At 50.2% G+C, this 22,004-nt stretch overlaps 1 protein-coding gene across 1 annotated transcript in view; it reads right to left on the bottom strand.

Annotated features, from left to right (window-relative positions):
• The window catches only part of LOC129710948 (uncharacterized), a 25,874-nt gene extending 8,794 nt beyond the window's left edge, over positions 1–17,080 (bottom strand). The window contains exons 1-8 of the mRNA XM_055658252.1: positions 16,744–17,080; positions 16,369–16,445; positions 9,411–9,575; positions 7,211–7,358; positions 6,835–6,911; positions 6,156–6,320; positions 5,466–5,618; positions 1,535–1,624 (exon numbers count right to left, since the gene is read on the bottom strand). Of these exons, the coding sequence (XP_055514227.1) occupies positions 1,535–1,624; positions 5,466–5,618; positions 6,156–6,320; positions 6,835–6,911; positions 7,211–7,358; positions 9,411–9,575; positions 16,369–16,445; positions 16,744–16,787 (919 nt within the window). The 5' untranslated portion in view covers positions 16,788–17,080. The remainder of the gene's footprint in view (positions 1–1,534; positions 1,625–5,465; positions 5,619–6,155; positions 6,321–6,834; positions 6,912–7,210; positions 7,359–9,410; positions 9,576–16,368; positions 16,446–16,743) is intronic.
• Between the last annotated feature and the right edge of the window lie 4,924 nt (positions 17,081–22,004).

Consider the following 22,004-nt stretch of genomic DNA (forward strand, 5'->3'; position numbering starts at 1 on the left):
CAATCTCTTTCTCTCTCAGTCTCTCTCTCCCTCCTCTCTCTCTCTCGCTCATTCTGTCTCAATGTCACTGTGTTTGTCTCCCACGTAGGTGTAACTGCCTCCAGAAACAGCGTCCAGGTGATTCACCCCGTCTCTGATGTGCCGCCGTGTTTGTAGCTCATAGGGAGGTTGCATGGAGTTGAGGTCATGACCCGTGACCCGTACTGTTGCCACGCAACGGCAACTGGAGTACACGCGGTGAACAATAGGTAAGCATTTACTACGGCTGTCAGCACAGCCGGCCCTTCTTCTGGCCCAGCATCCAGACAGTTTCCTCACCCGCGGACCCTGGGCCGACTATCCCCGCGGCCGGGGGTGGGGGAGGGAGGAAGAGTTCGGGGTCCCCGCTGGGTGGACGGAGGGAGAAGACCGTCCCCAACTGACTGCCTGCAGCTGCCGTCCCCGCCCCTGGACCCCCCCGGCCCCTCCCCCCGCCCCCCCCCCCCCCCCCCCCCCTCACCCCCCGCCCCCCCCCCCCCCCCTCCCCGGCCCCCTCACCCCCCCCGCCCCCTCACCCCCCCCCCGTCCCCTCGCCCCCCCGCCCCTCACCCCCCCCCCGGCCCCTCGCCCTCCCCCCGGCCCCTCGCCCCCCCGGCCCCCCCCCTCGCCCCCCGGTAGTTTTTAGCAGGTAAGGAGGTACACGTTCTGTGTGGTAACAGTGTGTGCCGAGGCAGCCATGTCCTCCACATGGATTGAGCTGCTCCGTGCGTCACTCCCTTTGACCCGATGACCTTACGTGCAACCTCCTATACACCAGGTCGTCCACTTTCACTCTTTGTCTCTGTTTCTGACTCTCCCTCTCTGATTCACTGACTTCCTCTCTCTCTGACTCTCCCTTTGCCTCTGTCTCTCTTTGTCTTCCTCTCTATCTCCATATTTCTCCATTTCCTCTCCCTGTTGAACTCTGTCATTCTCTCTCCTCTCTGTTTGTCTGTCTCGCTCTCTATGTCTAGCGCCTTATAGAACCTCAGCATTACATCCCTGCTTTTATGTCCTAGCCCTCTCAAAATAAGATCCCTTCATTATCTCCATATACAAGAACCCCTCCCTGTCTGTCCTTCCTTTGAGATCTACTTGTTACAACCTCCACTTTCTCATCAGCCTCCCATTTGCTGACTTGCTGCTCTGGTTCCCACCCCCTGCCATTCTCCTTTAAACACTTCCGAGTAGCACTCGCAAAACTCCCTGCACGGATCTTGGTGCCTGTCCAATTGATGCCCCTCCTGTTACTCTGCCCTGGTCTGATCCAGTGAAACCCACGGCCGCTCCTAACCACATCATCATCCTTCTCAGAAGCCTCCAACACACCCCACCAACCACTTAAAACGCCTTTGACATCAAACTCCACGTGGTTCCCTGAACCAACATCAATCCCAGGAGGATTGTTGTCCACTGCAGAACAAACTACTGTCCTCTACAAAAACAGATTGCAAAGTTAACGAGGGCTAGCGATAACATGGGAAAGAGACTGAATGACCTTCATGGGGCTTGGTACCTGAGGACGTGTCTCCCGCTGAAACAGAATCCTGGGTGGATTCTCCAGTCAGTGATCCTTCACTCTGTCCCCTTGTGGACGTCTGGAGATCTGGAATAAAGGAACAGAGACACGGGAATGTGGCAACACCACGACTGGTCATCAGACTGGGAGAAGAGTTTGGGAATCGGAGGACTGGCTCTGTGGAGACAGCATCATCATCCAGTCCCCCTTCACCCACTCTCCTTCCGAAACGTCTGTCACTCCACGTGACTCCCTTCAGTCTGGGTCGGGGTGAATTCCAGGGACTGACCCTGGAGAGCAGCGCTCTCTTCCATGATCCAGGAAACGAGCTGTGCCTGGTGCTTCAGTGGCCCCCCCACTGGCACCCCGATAACCCCCCCCCCCCACTGGCACCCCGATAACCCCCCCCCCCCCCCCACTGGCACCCGATAACCCCCACCCCCCCCCCCCCCCCCCCCCCCCCCCCCCCCCCCCCCCCCCCCCCCCCCCCCCCCCCCCACCACCCCCCACCCCCCCCCCCCCACCCCCCCCCAACCCCCCCCCCCCCCACCCCCCCCGATAAACCACACCCCCCCCCCCCCACTGGCACCCGATAACCGCACCCCCCCCCCCCCCCACTGGCACCCGATAACCGCACCCCCCCCCCCCCCCCCCCCCCCCCACTGGCACCCGATAACCGCACCCCCCCCCCCCCCACTGGCACCCGATAACCCCCCCCACCCCCCCCCCACCCGATAACCCACCCGATAACCGCACACCCCGATAACCGCCCCCCCCCCCACTGGCACCCGATAACCGCCCCCCCCCCCACTGGCACCCCGATAACCCCCCCCCCCCCACCCACTGCACCCGATAACCCCCCCCCCCCCCCACTGGCACCCGATAACCGCACACCCCCCCCCCCCCACTGGCACCCGATAACCGCACACCCCCCCCCCCCCCACTGGCACCCGATAAACCGCACACCCCCCCCCCCCCCCCACTGGCACCCGATAACGATAACCCCCCACCCCACCCCCCCCCCCCCCACTGGCACCCGATAAACCGCACCCCCCCCACTGGCACCCGATAACCCCCCCCCCCCCCACTGGCACCCGATAACCCCCCCCCCCCCCCCGGCTACAGGATGCTCCCCACACTCGTTCCTGTCTCCATGCTCTTCCCGGCCCCCTCCTGAAGCCGTCACCCACCCCCAGCTACACAACGCTCCCCACTCGTCTCTGCCTGAAGCCGGTGGAGAGCGGCAGCCGTACTCCACGGCAGTGGAAACCGGTCCCTTCTGCCCACAACACCTGGACCCAAGAAAATTCCCATCGGCCCACAATGTCCTTACTATCCCTCGGGAAACCATTCACTCTGGCCCACAACATCCGTGTTATACCTCCAGAAATCCCCCCCACGCCGTCTGAATCCATCCTCGGCAACAGGATAATCCCACCGGTCCCTGCCTGAATCCGTCCTCCTCCCTCTTCCTCGGCTGCAGGACCCTGACCCCTCCCCACCGGTCCCCGTCTGAAGCCTCTCATTCCTCTCCTCGATGTCATTATTCCTCTTGAGTAATAGAGTCAAAGAGATAGAGTGATATAGTGTGGAAACAGGCCCTTCGGCCCAACTTGCCCACACCGGCAAACATGTCCCAGCTACACTAGTCCCACCTGCCTGCCCCTGGTCCATATCCCTCCAATCCTGTCCTATCCATCTACCCGTCCAACAGTTTCTTAAACAAAGGTATAGTCCCAGCCTCAACTACCTCCTCTGGCAGCTTGTTCCATACACCCACCACACTGTGTGAAAAAGTTACCCCTCGGATTCCTACTAAATCTTTTCCCCTTCACCTTGAACATATGTCCTCTTGTCCTCGATTCCCCTACTTTGGGCAAGAGACTCTGTGCATCCAGGGCCGGATTTAGATGAAGAGAGGCCCTAAGCTGTTCCACTTGTGAGGCCCCCTCCACGTTGGTTTTCAGCGTTGGCAGCGAGGCAGCTACCGGACCGCCATGGCAGCCAAATCTCCCACAATTCCCAAAAGTGCCCAGCGCCGACCAGTTGCCGTTGCAGTGCGCATGCTCAGGGCGGTCGATGATGTGCTGGCCGTGGTTGTACGCATGTGCAGGGGGGAGGACATGCAGGCTGCAGCAATGCGCTGGGCAAGGTGGCCTGACCTGCCGGCCGGTGAGGAGGCCCGGACACGGATAGCGGGGAGAGATGGAGAGAGAGAGATAGAGGGGGGGAGACTGGGTTGAACGGTAGGTGTCCTGCCTTGGCCGGAGGCCCCCCTAGACCTCGAGGCCCTAAGCTTAAGCTTGTCTAGCTTATAGGTAAATCCGGCCCTGTGTGCATCTATACGATCTATTCCTATCATGGTTTTGTACACCTCTATAAGATCACACCTCATCCTGCTGCGCTCCAAGGAAGTGAGACCCAGCCTACACAAACTCTCCCTATAGCTCACACCGTCTAGTTCTGGTAACATCCTCGTAAATCTTTACTGAGCCCTGTCAAGCTTGACAATATCTTTCCAATAACATGGTGCCCAAAACGGAACACAATATTCTCAATACTGTCTCACCAACGTCTTATATAACTGCCACATAACCTCCCAACTTCTAAGACTCAATACACTGACTGATGAATGCCAATGTGCCAAAAGCCTTTTTGGCCACCTTATCTACCTGCGACTCAACCTTCAAGGAACCATGCACCTGTATTCCTAGATCCCTCTGCCCAACAACACTCCCCAGAGGCCGACCATTTACTGTGTAGGTCCTGCCCTTGTTAGACATCCTGCAATGCAACAACTCACACTTCTCTGTATTAAATTCCATCCACCATTCCTCAGCCCACCTGGCCAATTGATCCCGATTCTGTTGCAAACTTTCACCAACCATCTTCACCATCTGCAAAACCACTCACATTTGTATCATCAGCAAACTTGCTAATCTTGCCCTGTATGTTCTCATCCAAATCACTGATATAGATGACAAACAGTAATTGGCCCGGCACCAAACCCTGGGGCACACCACAAGTCACAGGCCTCCAGTCTGAGAAGTAACCTTCCACCATCACCCTCTGCTTCCTTCCATGGAGACAATGTGCTATCCATTCAGCTATGTCTCCTTGGATACCATGCGATCTAACCTTCCAGAGCAGCCTACCATGCAGAATCTTGTCGAATGCCTTACTAAAGTTCATGTACCCAACATCTACAGCCCTCCCTCATCAAACTCTTTGGACACATCTTCAAAAAAATCTAATAGATTTGTGAGACATGACCTCCCACCTACAAAACCAAGCCGACTATCCCTCATCAGCCCTTGCCTACCAAATGCCTGTATAACCTATCCATCAGAATACTCTAGTAACTTTCCAACTACAGAGATCTCACCGGCCTATAGTTCCCAACATTTTCACTGCAGCCCTTTCTTAAAAAGAGACACATTTGCCACTCTCCAGTCTTCCGGCATCTCTCCTGTATTTAAGGACGACTCATAAATTAACCCTAAAGCAGGCACGTGCCGTGAGTAATTACTCAGGGTAGTCACTAGGCAGTCAGTCGACTTTAAACATCCTCTTTTGTCTCCTCTGCTGCAGGCATGCGCAGGACACATGCACACAGTACACGGTGCAAAGGCAGGATTTCAGCTGCCTTCATTGCCCGTTGTAAGTGAAGGCTTGAGGCAGCGTCCACAGCATGCGAGTTGAACATAGTTATCCTATTACATGTACTGCGGTTGAAAGACATAGAAGAATTATGCCTACCGAAGATCGATTATTAAAATCATAACCATTTAATAATAAACACTGAATTTAGTAAATTAATTGGAAATCTTTACTATTTACATTTAATAATTACCTTTTTATAATTTGAGTCAGTGAAGGCACTGCCTACATTGCCTACCCTGATGGCACGTGCCGGCCCTAAACCTACCCCACTCTTTTCCTGCTGAAGTGGAGCTTTGGGGGAAATAACTTGTTCCAATGATCCCCCCATCGATCCGCGAGCAGGTATCTGGTTCCGAGGCAGTGGACTGGGGTTCGGCTGTTGTTTCCTGGGGTTCCTCAGTTGGTACGGAGGCTGGATCTGTAATAAAGTGTGGACAGACAGTGAGTGCAGTGGAGGAAATAATCCAGCAGCTCTGGGGGATGGAAGGAGACCAAAATGTACAGGCGACCCCAATAGTCCAGTCCTCTCCTGCACCATGTATCCTGTCACCCCAATACGTCCCACTCCACAGTGGAGAGACCGCAATCCCTCCCACCTCCTCCATCCCTCACACCTCATGCATTGGGACCCGTCCCTGCGTCACTCCTCCCCGCAGCCTCCTGATTCCAGGCTCTCCATCCATCTCTCTGCCCTCGCCCATGAGCGCAGCCCCCAGGGAGGGGGGGGGGGGGGGGGGGGGGCAGAACCGACACTCACCTCACCAGAGCTCCAGGCGCAGCACTAGGCCCACAACCTCCACCTACCATGTACACATGTGGTCCGCCTCTGCTGGGTCCCAGTGGGAGGGGAGTGAGGTGATCACTGGCCAAGGACAGAGCTGACCTGAACACTCGGGACATCCCATAATATCTCCACAACCCCAACAGCCCGTGTCACTGGGGAGCGGAGACCTACCTGTACAATACACAGCGCTGGTGGAGGGTGACGGCCACAGCTGATACACAAAGTAACCGATGCAGTTCTTCACCCTGATCTCCTGGTTCCAGTTGCAGATGTAACTGCCATCAATAAAACAGACTGCCCTGGTCACCTCCCCGTCTCCCACGCTGGGATGGGCACCTGGAACGAGGATGATAAACATTGTAAACGGTGCCCGGTGCCACAGTGCGGCGGGGAATGTGAATGTGGAGCCAGTGTAAGGCAGTGATCACAAGCCAGGGTCGGGTCTAACCTGCCTCAGTCAGCGGTGAGCTGCTGCCCTCACCCCCCCCACCCACACTCCCCACAGCAGCCCCTGCTCCCTGAGAGCGGCTCTAGGTGCTGACACCCTGGGGTGCCGGGGTCTGGACTGGAAACACAAGCTCCGCGCCTGATGTTCAGACATTTACATACATTGAACAATATCCGAATCTGATTGCAATTAATTGGCATATTTAGAAAACAAAGCAAACAACAAATGCAAAAATCACAAACTGGAACTGAATCAAATAACTTTAACGACCCACAATCACACTTTTAAAATTAAAACCAATGATCTACTTTTGTGAGCAATGTTGTTCAGCAGAGATCTGGGTCGTCAGTCTGACCCTCCCCAACAATAACTGAGACCATCTATTGTAAACTCTGAACCTACCGGCTAACCAGCCTGGGTAATACCCGGAGCAGTGATTCACTGGAACGACAGTCTCCGGAATCTTCCATCCACCGGAACTGAAACAACAATCAGAGAATCAGCCCCTGAACTGAGGGGGTTTGTTCACCCAGAGAGAGACCGGGAATCGAGGCCATTAATGTCCGCACCCCATCCTTGTTCAACATTCCATGGAATCCAATGTTGTTTTCTCTCCCCTTCCATCTTCCCCTGTTCTCTCTCCACAATGTGGGATCTCCCCATTCTCTGTACTGACGCCCGTCCTATTGCAGCAACTGATGATCCGGTCTCCCTACATTTCCCCCTCACACACCCCTCATTGTCCTGTTCACATTCTCCATCAGAGTCCTCACGTTACCTGTTGAATCTGTACCATCCCACTGCGAGATTTCCATCACTCATCCATGTCCCAGCGCTGCACTCAGTGTTGGAACAATCCGTGCTCCTCCAGGGCTGATCCAGGACGGTGTGGGTCACACACGGGTCACCGAGTGCGGAGTCTGTGACTGAGGGACAGAGCGATGTTGGGTGTTAATGTCAAGTTCAGCTCATGTCCTCAGCCTCTTGTTCCCCACCTCCCTCATCTGTATCTCCACCGTCACCAACCCCGAGCACCAATAATCTCCCGTTCACTCCCTGACCAATGACACCATGGCCCGGATAAACACTGGGACCAACACTGGGCTGCAACCCAGTGTTATCGTAAATTTGTAAAACTATGTAATATGAGCAGCACAGCTAGTTCAGTTGAAATAAACATGTTGGAGTTGTTTAGAAATGATGATAATAAAACTGCACAGGAAATGGATCTTTAGTCCATTTGTTAGATATATGGGAGAGAGGTCTTCAAAATTACAGGGAGTATAATGTTAAAGATAACTGGAGGAAGACAAAGATGAAAGGTGCTTACAGGGACATTGATCAATGACGACTTAATTTAAAAATGTAGAATCCACATGTAACCAATGTGGTGTGTGAATATAAAATGCTGTGGGTGCTGTGAATCTTTGAAACATTTTATGTTCTCTCAGTGTTTAACTGTGCGCACTGATAAGGCCTTCAATCTGAGTAAGATTTGTTGGCTTTGGAGAGGGTCCAGGGGAGGTTTACGAGAATGACCCGAGAAATATTGGGTCAACATATGTTGAGCATTTGAATGTACTGGGCCTGCACTTGTTGGAGTTTAGAATAATGAGGGGAACCTCATTGAAATGTACGGGATAGTGAAAGGCCCAGATAGAGTGAATGTAGAGAGAATGTTTCCACTAATGGGAGAGTCTAGGACCAGAGGGCACAGCCGCCCAGAATAAAAGGTAGTACATTTAAAAAGGAGATGAGAAGGAATTTCTTTAGTCAGAGATAGTGAATCTGTGGAATTCAACGCTACAGGTGGTTGTGGAAGCCGTCAATGTTTTAAGGCGGAGATTGACAGATTATTGATTAGTCAGGGTGTCAGGGGTTACGGTGTGAAGGCAGGAGAATGTGATTGAGAGGGAAAGATAGGCCAGCCATGATTGCATGGCGAGTAGACTTGATGGGCCGAATGGCCTAATTCTTCTCCTAGAATTTATGAACTAATGAACACTGATCTATGAGATTATTTTGTGTTTGTCCCTATGTGAGCTGGACCCCAAATAAAGCCAGGTTCAGGTACAGGTATAACACAGAATTCCCTCCCGCACCAGTATCCAGGAGGTTGATCCCTTCATTCCCAATCCTCTCCTTACTACATGCTCCCCTGCAGTTTATTCACTCTCTGACACCTGCTCCCGCTCGATTCCTCCTACCATCAACCTGCCCTGTGGGGTATTTACCAACACGTGCTGCAAATGTGCGGGGAAACTGCAGCACACGGGGCAGTCCCACACGGTCACAGACAGAATGTGCAAACTCCACACAGACAGCATCAGAGGTCAGGCTTGAACTCCAGCCCCTCTGCAAAAGCTCACTGCACACACCCAGACAGATGTGTTACAAAAGGTCTTGGATTGATATTGAAAAATCCGGAGTTGCCGTGATTCAATTGTGAAGCAGAGCCTGTGGCTACCAATCAGGCACAAGGGTTGGAGGGGGTGAGGAAGGGTACAAGTGGGACCAGCAGGATCCGATCCACGGGAGAAGATCAGCGACAGACATGGGGTTAGGAGAGATAGCTCAGCCATGATTGAAATGTGGAGTTGACTTGATGGGCCGAATGGCCTAATTCTGCTCCTATCACATAACCTTATGAGGTCCAGGGGTGAGGGAGGTGGCTAGTGAGCGGGGCAAGGGGGAGGGAAGAGGAGGGACGGGTCCCGTGCGGTGGGGGTGGGCTGGGTCCAGGTCAAGGGGGCAGGTTGAACGAGTACCAAGGGATGAGGGATGGTCCAAGACAAGTGTGAGGCCAGATGCCATGGGGTGGTCACTGGTCAGAGTGGGTGGAGGGGGAGAGGAGTGAGGTGATCACTGGCCAAGGACAGAGCTGACCTGAACACTCAGCCCACTGTGTGTGTCGGTGACTCGTCCCAGAATATCTCCACAACCCCAACAGCCCGTGTCACTGGGGAGCGGAGACCTACCTGTACAATACACACCATAGGTGTAGGGTGTCGGCCACAGCTGATACACAAAGTAATCGGTGCAGTTCTTCACCCTGATCTCCCGGTTCCAGTAACAGATGTAACTGCCCTCATTGAAACAGACTGTCCTGGTCACCTCCCCGTCTCCCACGCTGGGATGGGAACCTGGAACGAGGATGATAAACATTGTAAACAGTACCCAGTGCCACAGTGCAGCGGGGAATGTGAATGTGGAGCCAGTGTAAGGCAGTGATCACAAGCCAGGGTCGGGTCTAACCTGCCTCTGTCAGCGGTGAGCTGCTGCCCTCACCCTCCCCACCCACACTCCCCACAGCAGCCCCTGCTCCCTGAGAGCGGCTCCTGGTGCTGACACCCTGGGGTGCAGGGGTCTGGACTGGAAACACAAGCTCCGCCCCTGATGGGTGCTGACAGCTGAATCCCCGCCCTCATTGACCCTCATATCTCACGGATGTTCAAACATTTACATAAATTGAACAATATCCAAAGCCGATTGCAATTAATTACAATTGATAGTAATCAATGTGAACGACCGATTCATAAATCAAAATGGGTGCTGTCTGTACTATCGACAAATGTTGAAAATGACGTGTAGTTTATAATTGGTTTAACCCTATATCTTACATGCTGGGGAACATGATGGAAACAATGGCCAACATACAGATGTTAGAGGGGTAATAAATAGATATGTCAATGTGATGACCTTTCACAGCACAGCTAATGTTGGTAATATTCACAGTAACAGTTGTAAATAGCTGAGGGTAATAAAACTGATACACACTGCTGAAGAGCGGGCTTCCTTATCTATATAGGGTGATGCTAGCATTAAGAAGGGATGATTTTCGCAGTTCCATCTGGGTCCTTATCCGTTGCAACCTTCATATTACAGCTGCTCCTTGTCACTGTGACCAGCAATTAATGTCCTTTTGTAATAAACTGACCCCAATAATTCTCCCTACAGGGAGACTGGCCTTTAAGGGGAGAGTGGTGTCCTCAATAACGGGAATCAAAAGGTGAAAGATAACTTTGGGAACAACAGAGATGAAAGGTCACAGAGACATTGATCAATGATGCCTTATTTCAAATCTACAAGTGACCATTAAAACATAGAATCAGAGTGATACAGTGTGGAAACAGGCCCATCAGCCTAACCTGCCCACACCTTGGCCAACATGTCCCATCTGCACTAGTCCCATCTGCACTAGTCCCACCTGCCCACATTTGGTCCATATCCCTCAAAACCTGTCCTATTCATGTACCTGTCTAACCATTTCTTAAATGTTGGGATAGTCCCTGCCTCATCTGCCTTCTCCGGCAGCTTGTTCCATACACCCACCACTCTTTGTGTGAAAAAGTTACCTCTCTAATTTCTATTAAATCTTTTCCCCTTCACCTTAAACCCATGTCCTTTGGTCCTTGATTCACCTACCCTGGGCAAGAGACTCTGTGTATCTACACTTCCCATGATTATAAGATCATCCCTCATCCTCCTGCGCTCCAAGGAATAGAGTCCCAGCCTACTCAACCTGTCCCTATAGCTCAAACCCTCTAGTCCTGGCAACATTCTCGTGAATCTTCTCTGTACCCTTTCTGACTTGACTACATTTTTGCTATGACACGGTGCCCAGAACAGAACACAATACTCACCAACGTCTTATACAACTGCAACTTGACCTCCCAACTTCTATACTCAATACTCTGGCTGATGAAAGCCAATGTGCCAAAAGCCTTCTTGACCACCTGATCTACCTGCGACTCCACCTTCAAGGAACCATGCACCTGTACTACTAGATCCCTCTGTTCTACAGCATTCCCCAGAGGCCTACCATTCATTGTGTAGTTCCTGCCCTTGTTAATCATCCCAAAATACAACACCTCACATTTCTCTGTATTAAATTCCATCAACCATTCGTCAGCCCACCTGACCAATCAATCAAGACCCTGCTGCAACCATTTTTCACAATTATCTTCACTATCTGCAAAACCATCCACTTTTATATCAGAGAAGAAACTTTCCACCATCACCCTCTGCTTCCTTCCATCAAGCTAATTCTCTATCCATTCAGCTATCTCTCCTTGGATCAATGCAATCTAACCTTCCAGAGCAGCTTACCATGTGGAACCTTGTTGAATGTTTTGCTGAAGTCCATAGATACAACATCTACTACTTTTCCCTCATCGACCTTTTTGGTCAAGTCTTCAAAAAACTCAATCAAATTTGTGGACACGACCCTGCATGTACAAATTCATGCTGACTATCTATAATCAGCCCTTGTCCATCTAAATGTCTGTATATCCTATCTTTCAGAGCACGCTAGTAACTTTACAACTACAGATGTTAAACTCACTGGCCTATAGTTCCCAGCATTTTCCCTGCAGCCCTCCTTGAATAGAGACACATTTTCCACCTTCCAGTCTTCGGCAGCAAATGTCATGAGAATATGAAATACTGTGAGTACTGTGAATCTTTTAAACACTTTGGGTTCTTTCAATAATCCCATAGTCCGGGCATAAGGCATTAGGGACTGTTGCGATGCATGTGTAACACGACAGGCACTAAAGCAGTGGCGTAAGACTTTAGTTACTGTCACAGTGGATGTGTAAGATGTTAGATACTAACATGTTGGTGTAAGACATTAGGTACTGTTGCAGTGGATGTGTAAGGTGACAGGTACTAACGCGGCAGCGTAAGGCATTAGGACCTGAATCAGTGCGAAGAGTTATGCAAGACATCAGGTACTGTTGCGATGAGACGTATAAAACAACAGGTTCTGGTGCGTTGAGGTAATACACTAGGGCAGCTTGTGTTGGAGAGAAACCTGGAGATGGTTTATAAATACTATGAAGTATCAGTCAAGCACTCGACGTACTGATGACGGCTACTGATAAAAGCGCTAACATGAAAGGGACATCCGACAGATCCATAGTGCAAACTATAGTCAATGATAACAAAAAATACCAGGAAAATGATAGAGAAAGAATACGATTCTCACTGAGATAAAGCTTGGTGGCAGAGACAAACAAAGGGTAAATATGAAAACAAAGTCATTATACTCATCGCCATAGCAAAGAACCACCAATAAAAGGTTAAAACAGCAGCACTAGATTGTACACAGGAGCAGGAATAAAATAAATTTGTGGAGGAACGGTGGCGGCTGTGATGCCTACCGCCCCTCCGATGGACAGAGACAACATTGACTGGGGAAGTTTAGACAATGGGATGTGTCGAGATGGGGATGATGAGGATTAGGGACTGTTCCCATCCTATGACACACATGTAAGGAAATGAGCTGCAGTCCCAGTAGCTCAGATTCAAACAGTAATCAGAACGACATGGTGACGAATTACCAGCATGAGAGAAGATATTTGTGCAACCGGCATGTTATAAGTATGTGAATGTCCGTGATAGGCAGCACATTGCATGTGTTGTGGCAACTCACAAGTTAATTTTGATTTGTATGAAAGGAGGTGAGAAAAAGCATAAATTAAATGAGTGCAAAGCTTGTTAAATTGTTTTTAGACACAAAATGCTGCAGTAACTCAGCGGGACAGGCAGCATCTCTGGAGAGAAGGAATGGGTGACGTTTTGGGTCAAGACCCTTCTTCAGACTGATGTCAGTGGATGGGACGGGACAAAGATAGAATGTAGTCAGAGACAATAAGACTAGTGGGAGAACTGGGGAGGGCAGGGGAGGGGATGGAGAGAGAAAGCAAGGATTAGTGACGTCAATGTTCATGAGGTTGGAGGAGGTGCAAGTGAACCTCTGCCTCACCTGGAAAGGTTTGGGTCCTTGGGGGAGGTAGAGGGACAGGTGTTGCATCTCCTGCGGTTGCAGGGGAAAGTACCTGTGGAGACGGTGGTTTGGGTGGGAAGGGATGAGTTGACCAGGGAGTTTCGAAGGGAATGGTCTGTGTGGAAAGCAGAGAATGGTCTCTGCGGTAGAGATGGCAAGATGTGGCCAGTAGTGGGATCCCGTGGAGGTGGGGAAAATGTTGAAGGATTATATGCTGTATGCAATGGCTGATGGGGTGGAAGGTGAGGATATGGAGGACTCTGTCCTTGTTATGAATGAGGGAGAGTAAGAGCGGATCCCATTGAGAGCCTCATCTATAATGGAAGAGGGGAACGGCCATTTCCGAAAGAATGAGGACATCTCCGATTCCCTGGTATGGAATGCCTGATCCTGGGCGCAGATGCGACGTAGACGGAGGAATTGGTAGGGGACAGAGTCTTTACAGGAAGCAGGGTGGGATGAAGTGTAGTCAAGATAGCTATGGGAGCCAGTAGGTTTGTTGTACATTTCAGTCAATAGTCTGATCCTGTGATGGGGACGGTGAGATCTAGAAACAGTAGGGAGATGTCGGAGATGGTCCAAGTGAATTTGAGTGCAGAATGGAAATGAATGGTGAAGTTGATGAAGTCAGTGAGTTCTGCATGGGTGCAAGAGGTAGCACCAATGCAGTTGTCAATGTCGCAGAGGTAGTGTCCGGGGATGGGGCCAGTGTACGCCTGGAACAGAGATTGTTCAACGCACCCGACAAAGGGGCAGGCATAGTGAGGGACCATGCCAGTGCCCATAGCTACGCCTTGGATTTGGAGGCAGTGGGAGTAGTTGAAGGAGAAGTTGTTAAGGGTAAGGACCAACTCTGCGAGGTGGGGGAGAGTATTGGCGTTTTATTGTCTTTGTGTTAAATTGTTTTTGATTTGTTTAGGGAGAGTGTTGAATTAATGCTATAGGCCAGATGGAATATGATGTGACTGAATGATTTTACTCCTCTATGTGAATATATTTATAGTATCTCTTGACTTAAGAGGTAGTGTCCCTTTAATTATCTAATTATCTAAATGGTGGCCGATTGGGAAAGGGGGAGATGCAGCGAGACCTGGGTGTCATGGTACACCAGTCATTGAAGGTAGGCATGCAGGTGCAGCAGGCAGTAAAGAAAGCGAATGGTATGTTAGCTTTCATTGCAAAAGGATTTGAGTATAGGAGCAGAGAGGTTCTACTGCAGTTGTACAGGGTCTTGGTGAGACCACACCTGGAGTATTGCGTACAGTTTTGGTCTCCAAATCTGAGGAAGGACATTATTGCCATAGAGGGAGTGCAGAGACGGTTCACCAGACTGATTCCTGGAATGTCAGGACTGTCTTATGAAGAAAGACTGGATAGACTTGGTTTATACTCTGTAGAATTTAGAAGATTGAGAGGGGATCTTATAGAAACTTACAAAATTCTTAAGGGTTGGACAGGCTAGATGCAGGAAGATTGTTCCCGATGTTAGGGAAGTCCAGGACAAGGGGTCACAGCTTAAGGATAAAGGGGAAATCCTTTAAAACCGAGATGAGAAGAACTTTTTTCACGCAGAGAGTGGTGAATCTCTGGAACTCTCTGCCACAGAGGGTAGTTGAGGCCAGTTCATTGGCTATATTTAAGAGGGAGTTAGATGTGGCCCTTGTGGCTAAGGGGATCAGGGGGTATGGAGAGAAGGCAGGTACGGGATACTGAGTTGGATGATCAGCCATGATCATATTGAATGGCGGTGCAGGCTCGAAGGGCCGAATGGCCTACTCCTGCACCTAATTTCTATGTTTCTATGTTTCTATATAGGTGTGGCATCCCTCTTCAGATAGACTGATCAGGGAACCCTTTTCACGGGGATGGTGATGAAGGAGGCTTGTGCTTTGTTCGGAGTGAAACAGCAATTTTACATTGCCCACCATAATTAAAGCCTTGACTGAGACCAGACAGCAATGGGTTAAGGTACTCCCAGCCATTCTGGTGAATTTCATAGCAACCTCAGTTAGAAGGACAGGGTTAATACCTGTGAGCTGATGACAGGGTAAACTATGAACCTACCAAAGATGTTAAAACCGGAGGAACAGAGGTTTGTAACAGAGAGGGAAAGGGTTATCGGGTACATCCAGGAGTTAGTAAAAAGTTTACATGAACTTAACAATGAGGTCATTGATCAGTGGAGGATGAAATATTGGAAAAAGGAGAAAGTACTGGTTACAATGTGAAAGGACGGATATTTGGGAATGATTAAAATCCTCCAGACGGGGTTGATCTCCAGCCCTGGAGAGTGGGACCACAAAGTATTATAGTGGCAGGGGAAACATGGGCCTAAGTGTAAACATTGAACGGGTAAATCTGGGTGAAGCCAGATACAGGGTACAAAATTCCCTCCTGCAGTATGTACATTCTCCCTGTAACTGCGCAGTTTTCTCCAGGATCTATAGTTTCCTCCAACACTGCAAACACGTACGGGTCTGAAGGTTTACTGACCTCGGTAAAATTGCAAATTGTCCCTAATGTGTAGGTTAGTGTTAGTGTACGGGGTGATCGGTGGTTGGCATGGGTCAGTGGGCCGAAGGGCCTGTTTCCGTGCTGTATCTCTAAAGTCTGAAAGTGTAAAGTGTACAAACTGGAACTGAGTCAAATAACGTTAGCAATGAGCAATCACAAAACTCAAGCTAATGATCTATGGGCCCAGCTCACTGGGAGCTGCTCCTCCACTGAAACTGTTCCAGCTTTGACCTGGAGCAACAACAGCGGGCGGATCGGATCAATATTCTGACTGCTGGAAAACTAGAGGAAGATGGACACAAAGAGCTGGAGTAACTCTGCGGGTCACAGAGCATCTCTGGAGAAAAGGAATAGGTAACGTTTAGATTCTAGATCCTTATTCACACTGATAGTCAGGGGAGAGGGAAACAAGAGATATTGATGGTGATATAAAGATATATAGAGAAGCTGGAGCTTCCCCACCGCACTCCGTGAGGATCCAGAGCCGGAGTGTGGTCTGAGTGACTGTGGGGGAACCTCTCAGGGAGTTTGGGTTCCGTGTCCGTGTGAGGGGCCCTCTGGAGACATCTGGGTCGTCAGTCTGACCCTCCCCAACAATAACTGAGACCATCTATTGTAAACTCTGAACCTACCGACTAACCAGCCTGGGTAATACGCGGAGCAGTGACTCGCTGGAACGACAGTCTCTGGAATCTTCCATCCACCGGAACTGAAACAACAATCAGAGAATCAGCCCCTGAACTGAAGGGGTTTGTTCACCAGAGAGAGACCGGAAATCGAGGCCATTAATGTCCGCACCCCATCCTTGTTCAACATTCCAGGGAATCCAATGTTGTTTTCTCTCCCCTTCCATCTTCCCCTGTTCTCTCTCCACAATGTGGGATCTCCCCGTTCTCTGTACTGACGCCCGTCCTATTGCAGCAACTGATGATCCGGTCTCCCTACATTTGCCCCTCACACACCCCTCATTGTCCTGTTCACATTCTCCATCAGAGTCCTCACGTTACCTGTAGAATCTGTACCATCCCACTGCAAGATTTCTATCATCCATCCATGTCCCAGCGCTGCACTCAGTGTTGGAACAATCCGTGCTCCTCCAGGGCTGATCCAGGACGGTGTGGGTCACACACGGGTCACCGAGTGCGGACTCTGTCACCGAGGCTGAGTCTGTGGTTGAGGGACAGAGTGATGTTGGGTGTTAATGTCAAGTTCAGCTCATGTCCTCAGCCTCTTGTTCCCCACCTCCCTCATCTGTATCTCCACCGTCACCAACCCCGAGCACCAATAATCTCCCGTTCACTCCCTGACCAATGACACCATGGCCCGGATAAACACTGGGACCAATCCCACGTCTCTAAACTCAGCTTCATCTCTCTCCCACCGTCACAAAGACGATCTCTGGGCCCATCGTTCATGTCAATGTCCCGGACATCGATCCCTTCGGTCCCAATCCCCTCCTTACTGCTTTATCCCTGCAGTTTATTCACTCTCTGACACCTGCCCATCAACTCCCCCTCGAATCCTCCTGCCATTAACCTGCCCTGTGGGGCATTTACACCAGTCGTTTACCTAACCAACACATGCTGGAAATGTGGGAGGAAACTGCAGCACCCGGGGGAGTCCCACACGGTCACAGACACAACGTGCAAACTCCACACAGACAGCACTGGACATCAGGCTTGACTCTGGTCTCTCTGCAAAAGCTGTTCCTCGACCTGCTGGTTCGGCAACGGAGAGACCTGTAGCGCCTCCCGGATGGTAGGAGGGTAAACAGTCCATGGTTGGGGTGAGAGCAGTCCTTGGCGATGCTGAGCGCCCTCCGCAGACAGCGCTTGCTTTGGACAGACTCAATGGAGGGGAGCGTGGAACCGGTGATGCGTTGGGCAATTTTCACCACCCTCTGCAATGCCTTCCGGTCGGAGACAGAGCAGTTGCCATACCATACTGTGATGCAGTTGGTAAGAATGCTCTCCTTACAGTGACATACAGTGACAGCAAGAAATGACACATAAAACATTAATAATAAAACATTATCGATGTAACGTGAATTAAATAAAATATCAGAGCAAAAGGAGGCTACAGATGTTTGGTTGTTGAGTAGAGCTACCACTTGTGGAAAAAAGCTGCTTTTATGTCTGGCTGTGGCAGCCTTGACAGTCCGGAGTCGCCTTCCAGAGGGAAGTGATTCAATGAGTTTGTGGCCAGGGTGAGAGGGGTCAGAGATGATCTTATCCGCTCGATTCCTGGCTCTTGCATCAATGGAGGGAAGGTTGCAGCCAACAACCTTCTCAGCTGATCAGACGATGTTGTGATTAGTGGCTGAGCCAAACCAGACCATGATGGAGAAGGTGAGGACAGACTGTACGATGGCCGTATAGACTTGGATCATCATTGCCTGTGGCAGATTATGCATCCTCAGCTGCCGCAGGAAGTACATCCTCTATTGTGCTTTTTTGACTGTGGAGTTGATGGTGGTCCCCCACTTAAGGTCCTTGGAGATGATGGTTCCCAGGAACTTAAAAGACTCCACAGATATGTCTCTGGTGTTGTTGATGGTGAGTGGGGTGAGGGGAGGGGGAGCTCTCCTAAAGTCTACAATCAATTCCACCATCTTAAGAGCATTGAGCTCCAGGTTGTTGCGATGGCACCAGGCCGCCAGCTGCATCACTTCCTGCCTGTAGGCAGATTCCTCCCCATTCTGGATCAGTCCAATCAGGGTTGTGTCATCCACAAACTTGAGAAGCTTGACAGAGGAGTCAGTGGAGGTGCAGTCGTTGGTGTAGAGAGAGTAGAGGAGAGGGGAGAGTACGCAGCCTTGCGGTGCTCCTATGCTGAGGGTCTGCGGGTCCGAAATGTGCTTTCCCAGCCTCACATGCTGTTTCCTGTCTCTCAGGAAGCCGGTGATCCACTGACAGAGGGGTTCAGGCACAGTCAACTTGGAAAGTTTGGAGTGTAGTAGCTCTGGCACAATGGTGTTGAATGCAGAGCTAAAATCAACAAACAAAATCCTTGCATAGGTCCACTGGTGGTCTAGGTGCTGGAGGATGAAGTGCAGGCCCAGGTTGACTGTTTCATCCACAGATCTATTGGCCCGATATGCAAACTGCAGAGGGTCCAGCAGAAAGTTTGTGATATTTGTCAGCTTGGCCAGCACAAGCATTTCAAGGATCTTCATGACTACAGATGTCAGTGCGACAGGCCTGTAGTTATTAAGGTAAGTAATACTTGCCATTTTGGGTACAAGGACAATAGTTGAGACTTTGAAGCAGGCAGGGACAGTACAGGTTTGCAGGGACTGGTTGAAAATGTCTGTGTAGGCCGGTGCCAGTTGTTTAGCACAGAGCTTGAGAGTAGAGGGGAAAACATTGTCCGGCCCTGGAGATTTCCAGCTTTTCTGTCTCCTGAACAGCCTCTCCACCTTCTCCATTTTATTGTTAATGATGGAGAAGTGATGTTGTTCAGCACGGAGGGGATGGGTAATTTGGTGTGAAGTGATTGGAGTGGGGTAGGTGGGAAAGGGTCCAGTCTCTTCAGACTGGAGTCTTGCTTTAAGTATGTGTGAAGTGTGGTGAGTGGGGAGGAGTGGGTGCAGAAGGGTCCAGTCTTTGCAGACTGGGGTCTGGCTGTGTTTGTTGGCAAGAGGGGGAGGGGATACCAGGATTACGTTTCTGCTTGTCAAACCTGCTGTAGAACTCATTCAGGTCATTGGTCAGCTGACGATTGTCCAAAGTGTGGGGTGGGAGGGGTTGCTTTCCTATTGCAGCTGGTGATTTCTGGCAAGTTCTTCGAAACTGAAGGGCCAGGTCTTTGCAGATTGAGGTCAGGTTGTGGGTAGGTGTGAAGTGTCGGTTGGGGTGGTAAAGGGTCCAGTCTTTTCAGAGTGGTGTCTTGGTTTAAGTAGGTGTGTTGAGGAATTGCAGAGGCAAGAAGGGTTATCTACAGACCCCCAAACAGTAGCCCGGATGTAGGGTGTAAGTTGCAGCAGGAGTTAAAACTGGCATGTAACAAAGGTAATGGCACTGTGGTGATGGGGGATTTCAATATGCAGGTAGACTGGGAAAATCAGGTTGGTTCAGGACCCCAAGAAAGAGAGTTTGTAGAATGCCTCCGAGATGGATTCTTGTAACGGAGCCGACCAGAGAAAAGGCAATTCTGGATTTAGTGTTGTCCAATGAACCAGATATGATAAGAGAACTGGAGGTAAAGGAACCGCTTGGAGGTAGTGATCATAATATGATTAGTTTTAATCTGCAATTTGAGTAGGAGAACGTTAAATCGGAAGTGGCAGTAGTGCAGTTGAACAAAGGGGACTATTAAGGCATGAGAAGGGAGATGGCCAAAGTAGACTGGAAAGGGATCCTAGCAGGAATGACGGTGGAACAGCAATGGCAGGAATTTCTGGGCATAATTCGGAAGACACAGGATCATATCATTCCAAAAAGGAAGAAAGATTCTAAGGGGAGTAGGAAGCAACCGTGGCTGACAAGAGAAGTTAGGGATAGAATAAAACTAAAAGAAAAGATGTATAACACAGCAAAGAGTAGCCGGAAGCCAGAGTATTGGAAAAGCTTTCATAGGACAACAGAAGGAAACAAAACGGGTAATACGGGCTGAAAGGATGAAGTACGAGGGGAAGCTGGCCAGGAATATAAAGAAGGACAGTAAAAGCTTCTATAGATATGTTAAGGGACAAAGAGTAGCAAAGTCAAATGTGGGTCCCTTGAAGGCAGACAAGGGTGAAATTATTATGGGCAACAAGGAAATGGCAGAAGAGTTGAATAGGTACTTTGGATCTGTCTTCACTAAGGAAGACACAAACAATCTCCTAGATGTACTGGAGGACAGAGGATCTAAGGGGGTGGAGGAACTGAAAGAAATTTTCATTAGGCGAGAAATAGTATTGGGTAGGTTAATGGGATTGAAGGATGATAAATCCCCTGGGCCTGATGGTCTGCATCCTAGGGTCCTCAGGGAGGTGGCTCTAGAAATAGTGGATGCATTGGTGATCATTTTCCAATGTTCAATAGATTCAGGATCAGTTCCTGTGGATTGGAGGATAGCTAATGTTATCCCACTTTTCAAGAAAGGAGCGAGAGAGAAAATGGGGAATTACAGACCAGTTAGCCTGACCAGTGGTGGGAGCTTTCAACAGTGATTTAAAGAGTTTGTGGCCAGGGCGAGAGGGGTCAGAGATGATCTTACCCGCTCGCCTCCTGGCCCTTGCAGTATCAAGTTTGTCAATGGAGGGAAGGTTGCAGCCAATAATTTTCTCAGCTGATCGAACGATGCGCTGCAGCCTCCGGATGTTTTGCTTGGTGGCTGAGCCAAACCAGACCATGATGGAGAATGTGAGGACGGACTCTACGATGGCCATATAGAATTGGACCATCATCATTGCCTGTGGCAGATTGTGCTTCCTTAGCTGCCGCAGTAAGTACATCTTCTGTGTTTAAGAAGGAACTGCTGATGCTGGAAAATCGAAGGTAGACAAAAGTGTTGGAGAATCTCAGCGGTGCAGCAGCATCTATGGAGCAAAGGAAATAGGCAACGTTTCGGGCCGAAGAAGGGTTTCAGCCTGAAACATTGCCTATTTCCTTCGCTCCATAAATGCTGCTGCACCCGCTGAGTTTCTCCAGCACTTTTGTCTACATCCTCTGTTGTGCTTTTTTGACTGTGGAGTTGATGGTGTTCCCCCATTAAAGGTCCTTGGAGATAATGGTTCTCAGGAACTTAAAAGACTCCACAGATGTCTGTAGTTTTGTTGATGGTGAGTGGGGTGAGGGGAGGGGGAGCTCTCCTAAAGTCAACAATCAATCCCACCATCTTAAGAGCATTGAGCTCCATGTTGTTGCGATGGCACCAGGATGCCAGCTGCGTCACTTCCTGTCTGTAGGCAGATACCTCCCCATCCTGGATCAGTCCAATCAGGGTTGTGTCGTCCGCAAACTTGAGAAGCTTGACAGAGGAGTTTGTGGAGGTGCAGTTGTTGGTGTAGAGAGAGTAGAGGAGAGGGGGGAGTACCCAGCCTTGCAGTGCTCCTATGCTGAGGGTTTGCGGTTCCGAGATGTGCTTTCCCAGCCTCACTATCTGGTTCTTGTTTGTCAGGAAGCTGGTGATCCACTGAGGGGTTCAGGCACAGTCAACTAGGAACATTTGAAGTGTAGTAGCTCTGGCACAATGGTGTTGAATGCAGAGCTAAAATCAACAAACAAAATCCTCACATATGTTCCCTGGTGGTCTAGGTGTTGGAGGATGAAGTGCAGGCCCA

Source organism: Leucoraja erinacea, chromosome 29, assembly GCF_028641065.1.
Source record: "Leucoraja erinacea ecotype New England chromosome 29, Leri_hhj_1, whole genome shotgun sequence".
NCBI lineage: Eukaryota > Metazoa > Chordata > Chondrichthyes > Rajiformes > Rajidae > Leucoraja > Leucoraja erinaceus.